The sequence below is a fragment of the Panthera pardus genome, unplaced genomic scaffold (genome assembly GCF_024362965.1).
Source record: "Panthera pardus isolate Hobbes unplaced genomic scaffold, ASM2436296v1 HiC_scaffold_22, whole genome shotgun sequence".
In the NCBI taxonomy this organism is placed as follows: domain Eukaryota; kingdom Metazoa; phylum Chordata; class Mammalia; order Carnivora; family Felidae; genus Panthera; species Panthera pardus.
Window position 1 is genome coordinate 33,356,146 of NW_026526788.1, and position 21,428 is coordinate 33,377,573.

Genomic DNA, 21,428 nt, shown 5'->3' on the forward strand with positions numbered 1-21,428 from the left:
ATGCTATGCCAGCTCTTCCTTGGGAAAGAAGTAGAGTCTTTAGCTGCCCTGCATAAACCTCTTAGCATCCTTCTTTCCTAGTTAGAGCTTCTTATTTAATTCTTGACACCTCTGCTATCCCAGGGATAATTTTCACGGGAGAGGCCGTAAGATATTTCTTCATAGCCCAAGTGTTTCAGAATTTGCTTTGTGTTAATTTATAATACATCTATCATAGGTAAGCATATCTGTCAGCTAGATCTTTGCCCCCCAAATACTGGGGCTATTGGTACCCCCCTTCCAGAGAAGAGACAGACTTGGCTGAGTTTCTGGACTACAGATAGCTACATGGTCTCCAAAAAGGCCTCACAGTAGCTTCTTGTGCTGGTGGGCTCCCCTCCTTTCCCTTTCCAGCCAAATGCCAATTGTTTGTTTGGATTAATAAAAGTACACTATTTCTCTAATGAATCACTGCCTCAAATAACTATGTGACACAGTCACATGCCCATCATTAAATGGTACATGAATAGTAATCTAAATGTTATCCAGTCACAACAAAAAGGTTATTTCTGTATGCTTGTCATAGCTTATTGCTCAACTGAAATGTTCACTGTCCAAAGCTAAAAAATACACAATGAGACCTCAGTCTTCTTTTTCTTATTCTTTTTTTTTTTTTTTTTTTTTGGCAGAGTAGTGGGGTGGGGTGGGAGTAAAAAGGGAAATTCAGTCTGTTTGAGAACTCCCTTAGGTCACAAGACAGTTTAACACATATGCTACATACATATACTGAGCTACATACATATACATGTGGGGAGGGGACACAAATCACGCTCCTGGAGAAGCACAAAACACAGTGGTGAACACTCAGTAAAGAATAACTAGGAAGTCTTATTTGCTTCTGTTACAGGGAAGAGGGGTTTCAAGGAAAGAAATTACACGCATCTCCAGAGAAACAGAAATTAGGGTACCCTCCCATTGCTCCATTTTACTGCATGAAAGAGGACGTCCTTGCTTATGTGTTTGACGACGTGTGGAGCAAAGTTCTGAGCTGTATGGAGCAGCTGACACGTAGTCATTGGGAGGGATTTGCTTCTGGTAAGGATCTTTGTGAAAACAACATAAAAAAATAATTATTTATGATTTCCAAACCCTGACTAGTCTTTCAGATTATATGTTTCATTACTGCAAAAGACTCACATTTGTATTTTCCACAGACATTAACAGATATTTAGACAATATTTGAAAATGAGTGGATGAGTAACAAGGCTATTCTATGATGACTATACTGTGTTTTATTTGAATATAATTATTTGTGAGAAAAAAGATGTGCAAGTGGCAAATACATTTTTTAAACTGCTCTACTTAAGAATAAGTGATTATACAATAAACCATTCATATTTAAAGTGTAAATTGGTCAATTGACCTATGTATACATGAAACCACAAAACAGTCAATATAATATATATAATACCTTTGTAATCCCTTTCTGCCCCTGCCTGACCCCCAATCGCCACGTGCTTTTTCACTATAGTTTAGTTTTTATTTTGTAGAGTTTCATATAAATGGAATCAGGGTATTTCCTTTTTGTAAGCTTCCTTCATTCAGCATGATCATTTTGAAATTCATCTATGTAAATGTGTGCGTCAGCAATTTATTCCCAAGAAGTGTTCCACTGTTGCACAATTTGTTTATCCATTTACCTGTTCATGGACATTTGGGTTCTTTTCAATTCGGGACTATAATATGCAAAGCTATTATGCACATTACTATGCAAGAATTTTTTGCACATACATTTCCTTTTCTCTTAGGTAAATTTCTAGGAGTGGAATGGTTTGATTATATGGTTAAATGTATATTTAGCTTTTTAAGAATTATTTTGTTTTTCTGTATTGCACACAAAACGATCACAAACTTATCAGTTTCAAACAACATACATTTTTTATCTCACAGATTTGTGGGTCAGAAGACCAGGAATGGCTTAGCTAGTTCTCTACTTAGGATCTCACAAAGCTGTGATCAAGGTGTTGGCCACAGCTAGGCTCTCATGTAGAGGCTCACTTAGGAACAGAAACACTTCCCCTTTTGTGTGTTCTTAGAAGTATCGAGTTTCTTGTAACTGTAGGAGTCACAGCAGCTTTCTTCTTCAAAGCCAGCAAGAAAGGCTGAGAGCTAGTCAGCAAAACAGAAGCTTATATAATGTAACATATTCATGGAAGTGACATCTCATCACTTTTACCATCTTCTGTTGGTCTGGAGTAAGTCACATTCAAAGGGAGATTCTACAAAGATGTGAACACCGGGGTGCCTGGGTGGTTCAGTAGGTTAAGCTTCTGACTTCAGCTCAGGTCATGATCTTGCGGTCTGTGGGTTCGAGCCCCACATCAGGCTCTATGCTGACAGCTCAGAGCTTGGAGCCTGCTTCGGATTCTGTGTCTCCCTCTCTCTCTGCCCCTCCCCCTCTCATGTTCTGACTCTCTCTGTCTCAAAAATATATAAAAACTAAAAAAAAAAAAAAAAAAAAAATGTGAACACCAAGAGGTAAGAGTTTGTCCATTACAAAGAGTTTGTCCACAAAGCTTAGAGTTTGTCCATTACAATTCTCCCACTTGCCCCTAATGATTCCTGTGCTCCCACATGCAAAATAAACTAAATTCCCATAAGACTTATTATAGCATAGCTCAGAAGTTCAAAATACTATCATCTAAATTAGGTCTTGGTATGAATAAACTTCCCATGAATGGATATAATACATTAAGTAAAGTTACTAGGGCCCAATTCTCTTCCATCTATATATCTGTGAAACTAAAGGCTATATACATAGGAATATAAACATCTAACTATATAATCCAACCAACCATTCCTGTCATAGAGAAAAGTCGCCTTACCCCAACACACCCATCATACAATAGTGGGCCAGGGAAAGGATAACAGACATTCTAGATAAGGGAGGGGGGTGGGCAGAAATGAAAGATTAAGTGGCACCTGGGTGGCTGAATCACTTAAGTGTCTGACTCTTGATTTCGGCTCAGGTCATGATCTCATGGTTCATGAGATCGAGCCCAATGTCGGGCTCTGTGCTGACAGTGCAGATCCTGCTTGGGATTCTCCCTCTCTCTCCCTCTGCTCCCTACCCTACTCACAGTCTCTCTCTCTCAAAATAAATAAACACTAAAAAAAAAGAATGGAAGGTTAAAAAAAAAAAAGGTTTATAGTAATTCTGAAGTCCAGTTGGGAAAATACTGGGAGTTCTAGTCCTAGAAATAGCTCTCTGTTCCAACCTCTGGGCTCTTGGTTTTGCCCTCTGAATCATCCTTCCTTTTTCACATGTGTGAAAGCTGAGTAGTTTTATTAGACTGCTCCCTGGTAGTAGAATTTTGAGGGTCTGACAGCCTTCTTTCATTTAAACTCTTTCACCATCTAGAGATACAAAATTTTCAAAGTTATAAAGTCCTGGTTTCTTTACATTTAATATTTTTTTCCATCAGTTTCTCTTTCTCATCTCATGTTTTATTGTATAAGTAGCAGGAAAAAAATCAGGCCTCACTTTCAATAACTTTGATTGGAACTCTTCTTAGCTATACATCCAGAACCATCACTTTAAGTCCTGCCTTCCACATGACCACAGGAGACCATTACACTAAACATTCTTCCACTAAATAACAAGCACCTCCTTCTTCCAGTTTTTAATAACATGTTCCTCATTTCCTTCTGAACCCTCCAATAGAGCATCCTCCAAATCCAAATTTCTACTAAGTCTGTTCAAGGCAATTTATGTTTTCTCTATCATGTTTCTCAAAATTCTTCTATCAATGAACAATCAAAAATGAAATTAAGAAAACAGTTCATTTATAATAGCATCAAAGAGAATAAAATACTTAGAAATAAACTTAACCAAGAAAGTGTAAGACTTTTACACTGAAAACTACAAGACATTATTGTAAGAAAATAGGGAAGACCTAAAGAATTGGAAAGTCTTCCTGTGTTTTATGGATTAGAAGACTTAATATTGTTAAGTGGCAATATTCCCCAAACAGATTTGAGTGAATGTCAAAAATTATATTAAAAAAGAACAAAGTATGAGGCTTCACATTTCACACTGATTTTAAAACTTAGTACAAAGGTACATTAACCAAAACAGTGTGGTACTGACATAAGAATCGACATATAGATCAACAGAATAGCATCAAGAGTCTAGAAATAAACCCTCACATATACAGCCAATTGATTTTCAACAAGGGTGCCAAGACCATTCAATGGGAGAATAGTCTCTTCAACAAATGGTGCTAAAACTGGATAACCACATGAAAAAGAATGAATTTGGACCCTTCTTTCACACTACATACAAAGTATCAACTCAAAATGGATCACAAGCATACATTTAAGAACTAAAACTATAAAACTCTTAGAAGAAAACATAAGAGTAAATCTTAATGAGGTTGGATTTAGCAATGGATTCTCAGATATGACACCAAGACCACAAGCAACAAAAAAATCAATAGACTGGATTTTATCCTAAAAAAAAAAAAAAAAAAAAAAAATCTATGTATCAAAGGATATTATCAAGAAAGTGAAAAGACAACCTACAGAATGGAAGAATATATATGCAAATCATACACCTGATAAGATTCTAGCATCCACAATATGTAAAGTACAATTCAACAACAAAGGGACAAACAACTCAACTTAAAAATGGGCAAACAACTTGAATAGGTATTTATCCAAAGAAGATACACACATGGCCAGTAAGCATATGAAAAGACGTTCAACATCCTTATTCATTAGGGAAATACAAACCAACACCAAAATCACAATGATGGCTACCCACTATGATGGCTACATTAAAAAAAAAAAAAAGAAGAAGAAGAAGACAATAACAAGTATTGGTGAGTATGTGGAGAAACTGAAACACTCATACATTGCTGTGGTAAGGTAGAAGGGTGTGGTTACCATGTAAACAGTTTGGTAGTTCCTCAAAAACTTAAACATAAGATTGCCGTATGACCAGCAATTCCACTCAAAGTATATAACCAAGAGAACTGAAACCTTATCTGCAAAAAAGCCTGTGTATGATTGTTCATAGCAGCATTTTCATAATAGTCAAAAAGTTAGAATTGACGCAAATGTTCATCAGCTATGAATGGAGAAACAAAATTTGGTATATACATATGTTATGGACTGAATTGTGTCCTCCTCAAAATTTATATGTTGAAGACCTAATCCCCAGTGTGAATGTTTGGAGGTGGGGCTTTTAGGAAGGTAATTAAGGTTAAATGAAGTCATAAGCATGGGGACCTAATCCTATAGAGTTGGTATCCTTATAAGAAGAGGAAGAGACCAAAGCCCCCTTTCTGTGCATGCACGGAAAAGTGGTAATGCAAGGACACAGCTGCCTACAAGCCAAATAGCACCTTGATCTTGAACTTCTGACCTCCAGAACTTTAAGAAAATAAATTTCTGTTATTTAAGCCATTCAGTCTGTGGTATATTGTTATAGCAGGATAAGTAACTAATGTACTATGCAATGTAATATTATTAGTTCATAAACTAAAATTAAGTAATCATGCATGTTACAACATGGATAAACCTTGAAAATAGTATGCTAAGGGTAAGAAGCCAAACACAAAAGGCCACATATTGTATGATTTTATTCAGTTGAAATGTCCAGAACAGGCATATCCATAGAGGCACAAAGTAGTTTAGTGGTAGCCAAGGGATATAGGGAGAAAGGAATTGGGAGGTATGTGGTGTCTCTTTGCAGTGATAGATATTTTCTGAAATTAGATAGTGGTGCTGACTGCACAACATTGTGAATATACTAAAAACCAATTAATTGTGTACTGTAAAATGGTTAAAAATGGTGAATTTTATGTTATATGAATTTTATTTCATTAAACATTTTAAAATATTTTAAACCTGTATGTAAATGTGAGTCTGTTGGTGATTCATTCTTTTATAGATATGAAAAAAATTTTTTAATTTATTCATTCTAAAAACAAAAGCAAAAAGTGTTCATCCATTTGTCCAACTCCCTATGCCCTGCCTCTAGCAACTACCAATCTCTTCTCTATATCTATGAGCTTGGTTTTATTTATTTATTTGTTTGTTTATTTATTTATTTATTTATTTTTAGATTCCATCTATAAGAAAGATCATATGTTATTTGTCTTTCTCTAACTTACTTCATTTAGCATATTGCCCTCGAGGTCCGTTCATGTTGTCACATATAGAAAGATTTCATTCTTTTTTAGGGCTGAAGTGTATTTCCTTGTATATATACACCGCAGTTGCTTTTTTTTTAATCCTTTCATCTACTGATGGACACTTCGGTTGTTTCCATATCTTGGCTACTGTAAACAATGCTGCAATGAACATGGAGGTACATCTATCTTTTCAAGTTGGTATTTTCCTTTTCTTTGGATAAATACCCAGAAGTGGAATAGCTGGATCATATGGTAGCTCTGCTTTTAATTTTTTTGAGGAAAATCCATACTGGTTCCTATAGTGGATATACCAATTTACATTCCCACAAGCAGTGCACAAGGGTTACCTTTTTACAGCTCCTTGCCAACCCCTTGTTATTTCTAGACTTTTTGATAATAGCCATTCTGACTAGTGAAACTGCATTTTAATTTTCATCTGCATTTTCCTGATGATGAGTAACGTAGAGCATCTTTTCATGTACCTTTTGGCCATCTGTATTTCTTCTTTGGAAAAATGTCTATTCAGATCTTCTGCCCATTTTTAAATTGGATTTTTTTTGGCTATGTATATATTTTTATAAATTTTGGAAATTAGCCCCTTATCAGATAGATGATTTGCAAGTATTTTCTCCCATTCAATAGACTGCTTTTCCATTTTGTTGACTTTTCCTTTTGCTGTGCAGAAGCTTTTTAATTTGATGGTGTTTTTTGTTTTGTTTTTTTGGGTTTTTTTGCTTTCCTTGGTTTTGCTTTTGGCATCAGATTCAAAAAATCATGGCCAAGACCCATGTCAAGAAGCTTACCTCATGTTTTTTTCTAGGAGTTTTGTGGTTTCAGGTCTTATCTTCAAGTCTTTATTTTATTTATTTATTTTTTTTTTTTAATTTTTTTTTTCAACGTTTTTTATTTATTTTTGGGACAGAGAGAGACAGAGCATGAACGGGGGAGGGGCAGAGAGAGAGGGAGACACAGAATCGGAAACAGGCTCCAGGCTCTGAGCCATCAGCCCAGAGCCTGACGCGGGGCTCGAACTCACGGACCGCGAGATCGTGACCTGGCTGAAGTCGGAGGCTTAACCGACTGCGCCACCCAGGCACCCCTTCAAGCCTTTATTTTAAACTGACTTTTGTACATGGTGTAAGATACTGGTCCTACTTTCCAAAAAACATTTATTGAAGAGACTGTCTTTTACTCCTTTTATATTCTTATCTCCTTTGTTGTAAATTACTTGACCATATATGTGTGGGTTTATTTCTGAGTTTTCTATTCTATTGTATTGATCTATGTGTCTGTTTTTATGCCAGCACCTTACTGTTTTAATTGCTATAGCTATGTAATATAGCTTGAAAACAGGGAGCAAGATGCTTCCAGCTTTGTTCTTTCTCAAGATTGCTTTGGCTATTTGGGGTCTTTATGGTTCCATACACATTTTAGGATTATTTGGTTCTATTTCTGTGAAAAAAAGCTATTGAATCTGTGCATTTTGCACGGGGGGGGGTGTTTTGGACATTTTAAAAATGTTAATTTTTCTAATCTGTGAGCACAGAATATCTTTCCATTTATTTGTGCCTTCTTCAGTTTCTTTCATTAATGTTTTGTAGTTCTCGGTATACAGGTCTTTTACCTCCTTGGTTAAATATATTCGTAGGTATTTTATTCTTTTTGATGCAAGTGGGATTGTTTTCTTAATTTTGTCTTTATCATAGTCTATTATTAGTGTATAGAAATGCAGTACGTTCTTGTGTATTGATTTTGTATCCTACAACTTCACTGAATTCATTTATTAGTTCTAACAGTTTCTGATAGAATTTCTAGGGCTTTCTATATAATATATCATCTGCAAATAGTGAGAGATTTATTTCTTCCTTCCCAATTTGAATAGCTTTTGTTTCTTTTTCTTGCCTAACTGCTCTGGCTAGGACTTCCAATACTATGTTGAATAAAAGTGGTGAGAGTGCATATCCTTGTCTTATTTCTGATCTTAGAAGAAACTTTCAGCTTTTCACTGTTGAGTATAATGTTAGCTGTGGGTTTGTCATATATGTCCTTTATTATGTTGAAGTACATTCCCTTTGTACTCACTTTGTTGAGAGTTTTTGAATTTTGTCAAATGTTTTTTCTGCATCTATTGAGATTATCACATATGATATTAATTTTTATTAATGTAGTGTATCACATTGACTGATTTGCAGATGTTGACCATCCTTGCATCCCTGGATTAATCTCACTTAATCATGATATATTATCCTTTCAATGTATTGTGGAATTTGGTGTGATAATATTTTCTTGAGGGTTTCTGCATCTATGTTCATCAGGGATATCGGCCTGTACTCTCTTATGGCATCCTTGGTTTTGGTACTAAGTAATGCCAATCTTGTTTAAAAAAAAAGTTTAGAAGAGTTCTTTCCTCTTCTGTTCTTTGGAAGAGTATAAGAAAGATTGGTATTAATTCTTCTTTGAATGTTTGTTGGAATTCACCAGTGAAGCCATATGGTCCCAAATTTTTGTTTGTTGCCAAGTTTTTTCTTGCTCATTCAATCTCCTTACTAGTAACTGGTGTGTTCACATTTTCCATTTCATCATGATTCAGTCTTGGTAGGTTGTATGTTCTTAGAAAATTATCCATTTATTTTAGGTTGTCCAATTTGTTGGTATAGAAATGTTCATAGTCCCTTATGATCCTTTATTTCTTTGGAATCAGTTATTACATTTCCTTTTTCATTTCTGATTTCACTTGAATCCTCTTTTTTATGGATTGTATGGATATTTTAACAATATTTGTTATTTTGTTGAGGATTTTTGCATCTGTGTTCATCAGAGATATTGGCCTATACTTCTCTTTTTTTTATGGTGTCTTTATCTGGTTTTGGTGAGTAATACTGGCCTCATAAAATGAATTTGGAAGTTTTCCTTCCATTTCCATTTTTTTGAAATAGTTTGAGAATAGATATTAACTATTCTTTTTTTTTCAATATATGAAATTTATTGTCAAATTGGTTTCCATACAACACCCAGTGCTCATCCCAAAAGGTGCCCTCCTCAATACCCATCACCCACCCTCCCCTCCCTCCCACCCCCCATCAACCCTCAGTTTGTTCTCAGTTTTTAAGAGTCTCTTATGCTTTGGCTCTCTCCCACTCTAACCTCTAAACTATTCTTTGAATGTTTGGTAGAATTTGTCTGTGAAGCCATCTGGTCCTAGACTTTTGTTCGTCTGGGAGTTGTTTTTTGTTTTTTGTTTTTTGTTTTTTGTTTTTTTTTTTACTGATTCCATTTGTTTGCTGCTTAAAGGTTTAAGTTTTCTATTTCTTTCTGTTTCAGTTTTTGGTAATCTATGTTTTTAGGAATTATCCATTTCTTTCAGGTTGTCCAATTTGTTGGCATACTTATAATATTATAATTGTTTGTATTTCTATGGTGTAGGTTGTTATCTCTCCTTTCTCATTTGTGATTTTATTTGGGTCCTTTCTCTTTTCTTTTGGATAAGTCTGGCTATAGTTTATCAAATTTATTAATTTTTGCAAAGAACCAGCTCCGGTTTCATTGTTCTATTCTATTGTTTGTTTGTTTTTAATTCAGGTTATTTAAAATAGATATAGTATTGGTTTCAGTAGTAGAATTTAATGATTCATCACTTCATATAACACCCATTGCTCATCCCAACAAGTGCCCTCCTTAATGGCTATCACCCATTTAGACCACCTCCTCTCCAGCAACCCTCAGTTTGTTCGCTGTATTTAAAGTCTCTTATGGTTTGCCTCTCTCTCTCTTTTCTTATTTTTCTTCCCCTTTCCCAGTGTCCATCTGTTTTTTTCTTAATTCCACATATGAGTGAAATCATAGTATTTGTCTTTCTCTGACTTATTTCACTTAGCATAATATGCTCTAGTTCCATCCACATTGTTGCAAATGGCAAGGTTTTGCTCTTTTATTAAGTTTTTTTCTTTATGTTTATTTTTGAGAGACAGAGAGAGAGAGAGTGAGTGTGTGTGTGTGTGTGTGTGTGTGTGTGCGCGTGCGAGCAGGGGAGGGGCAGAGGATCTGGAGCAGGCTCTGTGCTGACAGCAAAGAGCCCAATGTGGGGCTCAAACTCACAAACTGTGACCTGAGCCGAGGTCGGATGCCTAACTGACTGAGCCACCAAGGTGCCCCGGTTTCATTCTTTTTGACTACCAAGTAATATTCCATTGTATGTAAAGCCTTGGATTGTGAGTAACTCGTTCTGCAAATGTTCCACAAGACAAACATTTCTAATAAATTTTAACTTGATAAACGAGCAATGTTTTGCAACATAAGTAGTATGTTACACGAAATGCCACATGATCACAACTGAGCCAATGTTTCTTCCCCCTCCCCCTCTCTCTCTCTCTTGCTGTGGGATTGTGAGTGAAGTTATCTTGATGAGGTCCCAATAGTTCCTTTTTGTTTTTGTTTCCCTTGGCTCAGAAGACATGTCCAGTAAGAAGTTGCTGTGGCCAAGGTCAAAGAGGTTGCTGCCTATTTTCTCCTGTAGGATTTTGATGGCTTCCTGTCTTGCATTTTGGACTCTCATCCATTTTGAATTTATTTTTGTGTATGAGTTAAGAAAGTGATACAGTTTCATTCTTCTGCATGTCGCTGTCCAGTTCTCCCAGCACTATTTCCTGAAGAGACAGTCTTTTCCCCCCCGCATTGGATATTCTTTCCTGCTTTGTTGAAGATTAGTTGGCCATACGTTAGTGGGTCTGTTTCTGAATTCTCTGTTCTGTTCCACTGATCTGTTTTTTACCAGTACCATACTGTCTTGATTACAGCTTTGTAATATAGCTTGAAGTCTGAAATTGTGATGCCTCCAACTTTGGTATTCTTTTTCAACATTACTTTGGCTATTCAGGGTCTTTTGTGGTTCCATACAAATTTTAAAATTGTTTGTTCTAGTTCATGAAGAATGCTGTATTATTTTTATAGGGATTGCACTGAATATGTAGATTGCTTTCGGTAGTATCAACATTTTAATAATACTTGTTCTTCCAATCCATGAACGTGAAATGTTTGTCCATTTCTCTGTGTCTTCTTCAATTTCTCTCATAAGCTTTCTATAGTTTTCAGTGTACAGATCTTTTACCTCTTTGGTTAGGTTTATTCTGAGGTATCTTATGGTTTTTCTTGCACCAAAAATTATAAGTGAGATCAATTCCCTGATTTCTCTTTCTGCTGCTTCATTATTGGTTATAGATATGCAGCCAATTTCTGTACATCGATTTTATATCCTGTGACTTTGCCAAATTCATGTATCAGTTCTAGCAATCTTTTGGTGGAGTCTTTCAGGTTGTCCACTTAGAGTATCATGTCATCTTTGAAGAGTTAAAGTTCGACTTCTTCCTTGCCAATTTGTATGCCTTTTATTTCTTTTTGTTGTCTGATTACTGAGGCTAGGACTTCCAGTATTATGTTAAACAACAGTGTTGAGAGTGGACATCCTGTTGTGTTCCTGACCTTAGGGGGAAAGCTCTGTTTTTCTCCATTGGGGATGATATTGGCTGTGGGTCTTTCATATATGCCCTTTATGATACCAAGGTATGTTCCTTCTATCCCTACTTTCTTAAGGGTTTTTATAAAGAAAGGATTCTGCGTTTTGTAAAATTATTTTTCTGCATCTATTGAGAGGATCATATGGGTCTTTTTTTGTTTTTACTGTTTATTTATTTTTGAGAGAGGGAGGGACACAGCATGAGTGGGGGAGGGACAGAAAGAAAGGGAGACACAGTATCTGAAGAAGGCTCCAGGCTCCGAGCTGTCAGCACAGCTGACGAAGCGCGAGATCATGACCTGACCTGAAGTCAGGCACTTAACCAACTGAGCCACCCAGGTGCCCCAAGGACCATACAGTTCTTATCCTTTTCTTTTATTAATGTGGTGTATCATGTTGATTGATTCACAAATATTGAACCAGCTGTGCAGCCCAGGGATAAATCTCACTTGGTCATAGTGAATAATTTTTTTAATGTACTGTTGAATTTGATTTGCTAGTATCTTGTTGAGAATTTTTGCATCCAGACTCATCTGGGATATTGGCCAGTAATTCTCCTTTTTGGTGGGATTTTTGTCTGGTTTTGGAATCAAAGTAATGCTGGCTTCATGGAATGAGTTTGGAAGCTTTCTTTTTATTTCTGTTTTTTTGGAACAGTTTGAGAAGAATAGGTATTAACTCTTCTTTAAATATCTAGTAGAATTCCCTCGGGAAGCCATCTGCCCCAAAACTCTTGTTTATTGAAAGATTTTTGATTACTGATTAAATTTCTTTGCTCCTTATGGGTCTGTTCAAATTTTCTCTTTCTTTTCAATTTTGGTAGTGTGTATGTTTCTAGGAATTTGTCCATTTCTTCCAGATTGCCTAGTTTGTTGGCATATAATTTGTTACAGTATTATAATTGTTTGTGTTTCTGTGGTGTTGGTTGTGATCTCTCCTCTGTTATTCATGATTTTATCAACTTAGGTCCTTTTGTTGTTGTTGTTGGTGGTGGTGGTGGTGGTGGTGGTGGTGGTGGTGAGCCTGGCTAGGGACTTATCAATTTTGTTAATTCTTTCAAAGAACCAGCTCTTAGTTTTGTTGATATGTTGTACTGTTTTGTTGTTGTTGTCATTTCTATATCAGTTATTTCTGCTCTAATATTTATTATTTCTCTTCTTCTGCTGACTTTAGGCTTTATTTGCTATTCCTGTTCAAGATCCCTTAGGTGTAAGGTTAGATTGAGTATTTGGGACCTTTCTTGCTTCTTGAGATAGGCCTTTCCTCTTAGGACTGCCTTTGCTGCATCCCAAAGAGTTTGGACTGTCATGTTTTATTTTCATTTGCTTCCATATTTTTTTACATTTATTCTTTCATTTTCTAGTTAAACCATTCATTCTTTAGTAGGATGTTCTTTAACCTCAATGTATTTTAAGGCTTTCCAATTTTTTTCTTGTGGCTGACCAAGTTTCATAGCATTGTGATCTGAAAATATGCATGATATGATCATAATCTTTTTGTACCTGTTGAGGACTGATTTGTGACCCAGTATGTGATCTATTCTGGAGAATGTTCCATGGGCACTTGAGAAGAATGTGTATTCTGCTGTTTTAAGGTGAGATGTTCTGAATATATGTTAGGTCCATCCAGTTCAGTGTGTCAGTCAAAGCCATTGTTTCCTTGTTGATTTTCTTCTTAGATGATCTGTCAGTTGTTGTAAGTGAGGTATTAAAGGCCCCTACATTACTGTATTATTATCAATGAGTTTTTTCATGTTTGTGATTAATTGATTTATATACTTGGGTGGTTCCATGTTGTGGGCATGTTTACAATTGTTAGATATTCTTGATGGATAGATCCTTTAATTATTATGTAATGCCCTTCTTCATCTCTTGTTATAGTCTTTGCTTTAAAGTCTAGTTTGTCTGACATAAATATGGCTACTTTGGCTTTCTTTGACCTCATAGCCTAATAGCATAATAGATCATTCTCCATCCCCTCACTTTCAATCTGCAAGTGTCTTTACATCTAAAATGAGTCTCTTGTAGGCAACATATTAGATGGATCTTGTTTTTTTAATCCATTCTGACACACTGTGTCTTTTTATTTGAGCATTTAGTCCATTTACATTCAGAGTGATTACTGAAAGATATGAATTTAGTGCTATTGTGTTACTTGTAGAGTTGGTATTATTAGTGATGTTCTCTGATCCACTGTAGTTTTTGTTGCTTTGGTCTTTTTTTTTTGTCTCCACTTACACAGTCCACCTTAAAATTTCTTGCAAGGTCAGTTTAGAGGCCTTTAGTTTTCGTTTGTCTGGGAAACTCCTTTAGTTTTCGTTTGTCTGGGAAACTCTTTATCTCTCCCACTACTGTGAGTGACAACGTTGCTGGATGCAAAATCTTTGGCTACATATTTTTCGCATTCAGCACATTGAATAGTTCCTGCCACTCCCTTTGGGCCTGCCAAATTTCAGTGGATAGGTCTGCTACTAACCTTATGTGTCTACCCTTATAGATTAATGACCTTTTGTTCCTAGCTGCTTTCAGAATTCTCTCTATATTTTGCAAGTTTCACTGTGATATGTTGTGGTGTTGACCAGTTTTTATTGACTTTGAGGGGAGTTCTCTGTGCCTCTTGGACATGAATGCCTGTTTCCTTCCCCAAATTAGGGAAGTTCTCATCTATAATTTGTTCAAATAAGCCTTCTGCCCCTTTTCCCTGCTCTTCTTCTGGGACTCCTATGATACGGATATTGTTTCATTTTACGGAATCACTAAGTTCTCTAAGTCTCCTCTCAATATCTAAGATTTTCCTTTTCCTCTTCTTTTCAGCTTTATTAGTTGCCATAATTTTATCTTCCATATCACCTATTCTCTCCTCTCTTCCCTTCACTCCTCACTATGACTGTATCCAGTTGGTTTTGTATCTCAGTTACAGCGTTTTTTATTTCAGCCTGACTAGTTTTTAGGTCTTTGATCTCTGCAGCAAGTATTTCTCTGGTGTCCCCTATGCTTTTTTCAAGCTGAGCTATTAGTCTTATGCGTGGTATTTTAAATTATTGTTCAGATATATTGCTTAAATCTGTTTTAAGCAATTCCTTAGCTGTGATTTCTTCCTGAATTTTGTTTTGGGGAGAAGTTTTCCATCTTGTCATTTTGGCTAAGATTCTGTCTTTGTGTGTTTTAAAAGCTTGGTACATTTCCTGCACCTGAGAGTAATGCTACATTAAAAAGGGGTCATACACTGTCCAGGGCCTGGCATTTCCAGAAGCATTTCCGGTGTGCACTCTGCTGTTGTGTTTTGGCTGCTCTTTCCCACTGGTCAGTCCTCTGCAGAGCTCCTCCTTGCTTGTGGTGGGGAGTGTCTAGACCTTTAACTAGGTGTGCTTTGATTTGTTTGTTAAAATAAGCCTAAGGAGGAGGAAAAAAAAAAAAAAAAAAAACAACTGATCTCAAAAAAAGAGAAAAGGAAAGGGAACCAAAAAAACCCCAACAGTGAATCAAAAAAACAAGGCTAATTCCAAGGAAAAATTAAGGAAAAAGAAAGAAAAGCAAAAAAGAAGCCTGAGGGGTACGGGGAGGAAATGAGAACTATGAGTCTGATTCCAAAAGAAAAGTAAGCCTGGTCCTATTTCTACCAGAATTGCTGTTGTCGTTTTGAAGCACTTGTTTTTCAGTACACTTGGCACACACAGGGTACTGGCTGTGCTGGTCTTCTGGAGGAGAGTCCTGCTGCATTGGCTCAGTCAGTCTTGCCCCAGTAAATAAGCAGTTGCCAGGCATAGGGGAGAGGGGTTTGGTGTAAGTGGCTCTTGCCTCCACTGGGGGCCACTATGTTGCTCTCTCAAGTCCCACTGTTTTGGTGTTTGTCGGGGGGCAGGAAATGGCACCTCCTCAATCTCTCCTCCCTGAACAGGGGATCTCACAACCCCTGCTGTTCAGGCAGCCCTCACAGAATAGCGAGGGAAGTCAGTTTACAGTGTGCCACAAGTTTACTGCATTTTTTCTTTGGCACACGGCTGTGATTCAAAACTCAAAGTCTTAAAGGACCTAGCACTATGTGGACCCACCCCATCCTCCAGATTAGGGCTTTCTACACTGTGTCTGAAGTCATTTCACCCTGAAAAACAGTCCCACATCTGAGCTGTGTGTGGAATATATGGTATAGCACCACTAAAAGCAGCAAAGGTTATGTTCCCTCTGAATGCACCTCTGTCCCCTGCTGATGAAAGTGTTTTGCTGGCACTTGCAGAATGTTTTGCTCTTGGGGAGGCAATATACCCTCTTTCAAAAGTACTCCAGTTAGGGGAATAATCTCTTTCAATGTGCCCTGGAGATCTCTACACCATGCTATGCACTCCAAAGTCAGCTCCCTGTTCACCAGGGGTGTACTCCATGGCTCTGCTCCAGAGAAAGTTGCACACTTCCAAAACTTGAGTTTGAGCTCCAAACGCTGCTTGGAAAAAACAAGCAAGCAAGCAAGCAAACAAACAAACAAAACCTGCAACACTCAGTACTTCCCGGTCCCCAGTCCATGGTCCAGAGAGGTTTTCCTCTTGTGCAAAACCAACGCTGCACTCTCTGAACCCCTTTTTCTTTCTCTCCCTTTTGTCTCTCCACAGAAAGTTCCCTTCCCCTCCATGGCACTGCCATTCTCTCCCCAAATTCACTTCCATGCACCTCACACCTGCCACACTGTTTCCCTCTAACTGCAGAGATCCTTCTGCCAGTCCACAGGTCGATTTCCTGGGTGTTCCAAGTGATCTGACCTCAATACAGCTGTTTGAGGGACTAGGAAAGCCCAAGGTCCCCCTACTTCTCTGCCATCTAACTCCTCCTCTCTATTGTTCTGTTTTGTTTTTTAGTTTTTATGTGACTTATCTCTGCTCTCATCTTCATTATTTCCTTCCTTCTGTTGGCTTTACACTTTGTTTATTGTTCTTTTTCTATCTCCTTTAGGTGTAAGATTAGATTGTTTATTTGAGATTTTTCTTGCTTCTTAAGGTAGGCCTGTATTGCTATATACTTCCCCCTTAGGACAGCTTTTGCTGCATCCCAAAGGTTTTAGACTATTATATTTTCGTTTGTTTCTATGTATTTTTTAAAATTTCTTATTTTATTTCCTATTTGAGTCACTCATTGTTTAGTAGCATGGTATTTAACCTCCATGTATTTGTGGTCTTTCCAGATTTTTTTGTGTGTGTGTGTGTCATTGACTTCTGGTTTCATAATGTTGTTATCAGAAAAGGTACATTGTGGGGCGCCTGGGTGGCTCAGTCAGTTAAGCGTCCGACTTCGGCTCAGGTCATGATCTCGCGGTCTGTGAGTTCGAGCCCCGCGTCAGGCTCTGTGCTGATGGCTCAGAGCCTGGAGCCTGTTTCAGATTCTGTGTCTCCCTCTCTCTCTGACCCTCCCCCGTTCATGCTCTGTCTCTCTCTGTCTCAAAAATAAATAAACGTTAAAAAAAAAAAATTAAAAAAAAAAAAAAAGAAAAGGTACATTGTATGATTTCAATCCTGTATTTGTTGAGGCTTATTTGTGGCCTAAATATGTGATCTACTCTAGAGAATGTTCGGTGTGCATTTGAAAAGAATGTGTATTCTGCTGTTTTAGGATGGAATGTTCTGAATATATCTATTAGGTCCATCCAGTCCAGTGTGTCATTCAAAGCCATTATTTCCTTGTTAATTTTCTGCTTAGATGATATGTTCACCAATGTAAGTGGGATGTTAAAGTCTCCTGTTATTGTATTATTATCAGTTCCTTTATGTTTGTTACTGTTTTATGTATTTGGGTGCTTCCATGTTAGATGCATAAATATTTACAGTTGTTAGATCTTCTTGGATTGTTCCCTTTATTATTAATATAGCACCACTTTTTTTCTTGTTACCAAGTTTTTGTTTTAAAGTCTAGTTTGATACAAGTATTGCTATTCTGCCTTTATTTTGACATCTAGTTGTGTGATAAATGTTTCTCCATCCTCTCACTTTCAATATGTAGGTATCTTTATGGTCTAAAATGAGTCTCTTGTAGGCAGGATATATAGATGGGTGCTGTTTTTTAATCTATTCTGACACATTATGTCTTTTGATTGGAGTATTTAGTTTGTTTACATTCAAAGTAATTATTAATTTTTATGTATTTATTGCCATTTAATTACTTGTGATTATTTCTGGAATTTTTTGATCCCTTCTTGTCTTCTCTTTTTTGTGTTTTGATATTTTCTTTAGTGACATATTTGGATTTCCTTCTTTTACTATTTGCATGTTAGTAGTTTTTTTATATATGGTTACCATCAGGTTTGCATATAACCTCTTCTGCATATAGCAGTCTATATTAAGTTGATGGTTGTTAAAGTTTGAACCCATTCTTTTTTTCCTTGCCTCCCCACAGTTTCGGTATATATTATATTTTATATTCTTGTTTGTGAGTTTCTTGACTAATTTTTTTTTTACAGAAATGCTCATTTTTACTGATTTTGTTTTTCCTGCCTTTATACCGTCCACTTTTAGTCAATTCTTTTCACTCAGAGAATCCCCTTTAGTATTTCTTGCAGGGGTGTTTTAGTGGTCACAAACTCCATTAGTTTTTGTTTGTCTGAGAAACTATTTATCTCCTTCTATTATTTTTTTAATGTTTATTTATTTTTGAGAGAGAGCATGAGCAGGGGAGAGACAGACAGAGAGGGAGACAGAGGATCCAAAGTGGGCTCTGCACTGAGAGCAGCAAGCCCGATGCGGGGCTTGAACTCATGAACCATGAGATCATGGCCTAAACTGAAGTTGGACGCTCAACCAACTGAGCCATGCAGGCTTCCCACTCTCCTTCTATTTTGAATGATAGCCTTGCTGAAAGAGTATTCCTGGCTGCAGACTTTTCCCATTCAGCACTCTGAATATTTCATGCCACTCCCTACTGGCTTACCAAGTTTCTGTTAACAAATCTCCTGCTAGCCTTATGGGTTTTTCTTCGTAAGTTAGTGACTTCTTTTGTCTTGCTGCTTTTAAGATTTTTTCTTTATCACTGTATTTTGCAAATTTAATTACAATACGTCTTGGTATGGTCTGCTTTTGTTGACTTTGTTTGGAACTCTCCGTGCCTCTTGGATCTGGATATGTTTCCTTCCTCAGATTAGGGAAGTTTTCAGCTATTATTTCTTCAAATAAATTTTATGCCCCCTTTACTCTCTCTTCTTCTGGGACTCCTATAATACAAACATAATGTTTGATACAGTCAATGAGATCTTTAAGTCTATGTTCGATTTGCGGTATTCTTTCCCTTTTGTTCAACCTCATTGCTTTCTATTATTTTGTCTTCTAGGTCATGAATTTGTTCTTCTGATTCTTTCAACCTGCTATTCTTTGCATCATGCATGTTTCTAATCCCGTTTATTGTACTTTTCATTTTTTGGTTCTTTTTTACCTCTTTTATCTCTGTGGTAAGGGTCTCACTGGTGTCTTCCATTCTTTTCTCAAGTGTAGTGAGTACCCTCATGATTGTTTATATCTGTTTCACTTACATCTCTGGCAGTGACTTTATTTTGTTTTTTCATTTAGGATAAATTTCTCTGTCTTCTCATTTTGTCTAAGCCTCTGACTGCTTCTCTGTTCTAGAGAAGCCAGTTGTATCCCTTATTCCTGAGAGTAATGGCTTTATGAGGAAGAGGTCATATAGTGGCCAGGGCCTGGCACTTCATGCCATGTGTGTGCTGCATATGCTCTGCTGTTGTGTTCTGGATGCTCTGTCCTTCAGGTCAGTCATCTGCAGAAGCTTGCCTTGCCTGCAGTGGGCAAGTGTGTGGTCCCAAACCTCAATGTGGTGAGTTAAAACTAGGTATGCTCTTGTGTGCTTGTGAAATGAGACCTGTCACACCTCCACTGGAACTGAAGCCCTGTAAAACTCTCTGGTTGAGAGATGTGGTATAGGCAGGGTTTGTGCTGGTCTTCTGGGGGAGGTCCTGCCACACTGGGACAAAGTTAGCATGACTGAGGAGGGCAATTCCATTGGAGCGCAGGGTGTGGGGCTTAGTGTAGGCAGCTGGTGTGTGCACTGTACTGATTCCCACAGGTGGCTGTGTTTATGCTGAGGGGTGGGGGAGGAAAATGGCACTAGCCAGCTCTTTTGTTCTTGGAGTGGTGTCTCTTGTGAATGCTCTCAGGAACACTTGGCTCTATCCTAGCCAAGCCTGCTGACTTTTACAACTCCAGGCTTTAAGCCCCGCTGGTTGCAAGAACTCATGAAATTCTGCCCTTCTCATTTTCTAAGCCAGTGACTATGGGGAAACGTTCTCCTTGTGTATTCCCCTGTATGCTCCTCTCGCTCTCACCCTTCTCTGCATTCATTGCTCCCACCCCTCCACATCAGCCAAGATCCATTTCCGCCCTAAACCACATCTCTGCACTTCCTACCTTCTTCGATATGGCCTCTTCTCTCTTTAGTTGTGGAGTTGTTCTGTCAGTCTTCAGGTTGATTTCTCAGATATTTGATACTTATCTAGTTGTATTCATGGGACAAAGAGAGCCTAGGTATCTTCCATCATCTTCCTGGCTATTTCTTGACTAATTTTAGGACATATGCCAGAGAAAAAGGGATGTGTGGCAACTTTCTCTAGGAAGAGAAGTACTTTCAGACACCATTATCCTTTCCCTAACTCAGAAAAGACACTTGTGGGAGCCAGTTCTGACACCTCCATCTATCTTGTTGGCATTACTTGCTCTGCTCCAGCATTTCCCTGTGATCTCACCCCACCCAACCCAACCAACTTGGCAGGTGCCTCCAGAAGTGGCTCCCACCCTGCCACACCTGGCAGTCAGCCTTGGCCAAGAGCAGCTCATCTACAAAGTGATGCCTGCCCTGGGAAGTGGGGAAGCTAACCTAACATACCAGCATGTCAACAGTAAGTGCTGCTGAGTCTCTCAGCTAGCCACACCAGGGGCAAGACCTGCCAAATACTGCACCTGCAGCAGTCACAGTGGGTCACTGCAACGGCTAGGCTGAGGACTAGTCTTGCTCACCACTGAGCCTACAGCAGCTTCAGCCAGGCTTCTCAGTGAGGTGCTCAAGAGGCAAACACTCCCACAAGAGCTCCCACAGTAGTCTTGGGTCAAGAACAACAGAGGGTGCAGGTAGCCCACACAGGGGATAGCCCTGGTTCTGGTGACCAGGGTGGAATGCACTATAACACACCACAGGATACCTTCTACATAAGGCAACCACTTTCAGAATCAGGCCTAATACACAGAAGCAAAGAATCAGAAAAAATCAGGAGACCAAGGAATAGGTTGAAATGAAAGAACAAGACAGAACAATAGAAAAACATCTAAATGCAATAGAGATAAGCAATCTACCTACTGAAGAGTTCAAAGATATCCACTGGACTTGAGAGAATAGTAGAAGATAGAAAGGTATAGAAAATATAAAAGAAACAGATTGAAAAATGCAGTAACTGAAGTGAAAAATACACCAGAGGGAATCAACAGCAGATTAGAGGATGCAGGAGAATGGTTCAGTGATCTGAAAGACAGGGTAATGGAAAGTAACCAAACTGAACAGCAAAAAGAAAAAAGAATTTTAAAAAGAGACTAGGTTAAGAAACCTCCGTGATAATACTAAGTGTAATGACATTCACATTGCAGGGGTCACAGAAGGAGAGAGATAGAGAGAGAACGAGAGAGAGAAGACAGTAGAAAACTTATTTGAAGAAATAATATCCAAAACGTCCCTAATCTTGGGAAGGAAACAGAGATCCAGGCCCAGGAA

General features: G+C 37.8%; 1 protein-coding gene across 7 annotated transcripts in view; it reads left to right on the forward strand.

Annotated features, from left to right (window-relative positions):
• Nucleotides 1–21,428, forward strand: part of FAM149B1 (family with sequence similarity 149 member B1) — an 86,488-nt gene that overhangs the window by 40,164 nt on the left and 24,896 nt on the right. For 6 of the 7 annotated variants that reach the window (XM_019444512.2, XM_019444514.2, XM_019444515.2 and 3 more), the window contains exon 7: nt 887–1,074. The exons of the other annotated variant lie outside the window; for it this stretch is intronic. In XM_019444512.2, the coding sequence (XP_019300057.1) occupies nt 887–1,074 (188 nt within the window). The remainder of the gene's footprint in view (nt 1–886; nt 1,075–21,428) is intronic. 7 annotated transcript variants of the gene reach the window in all.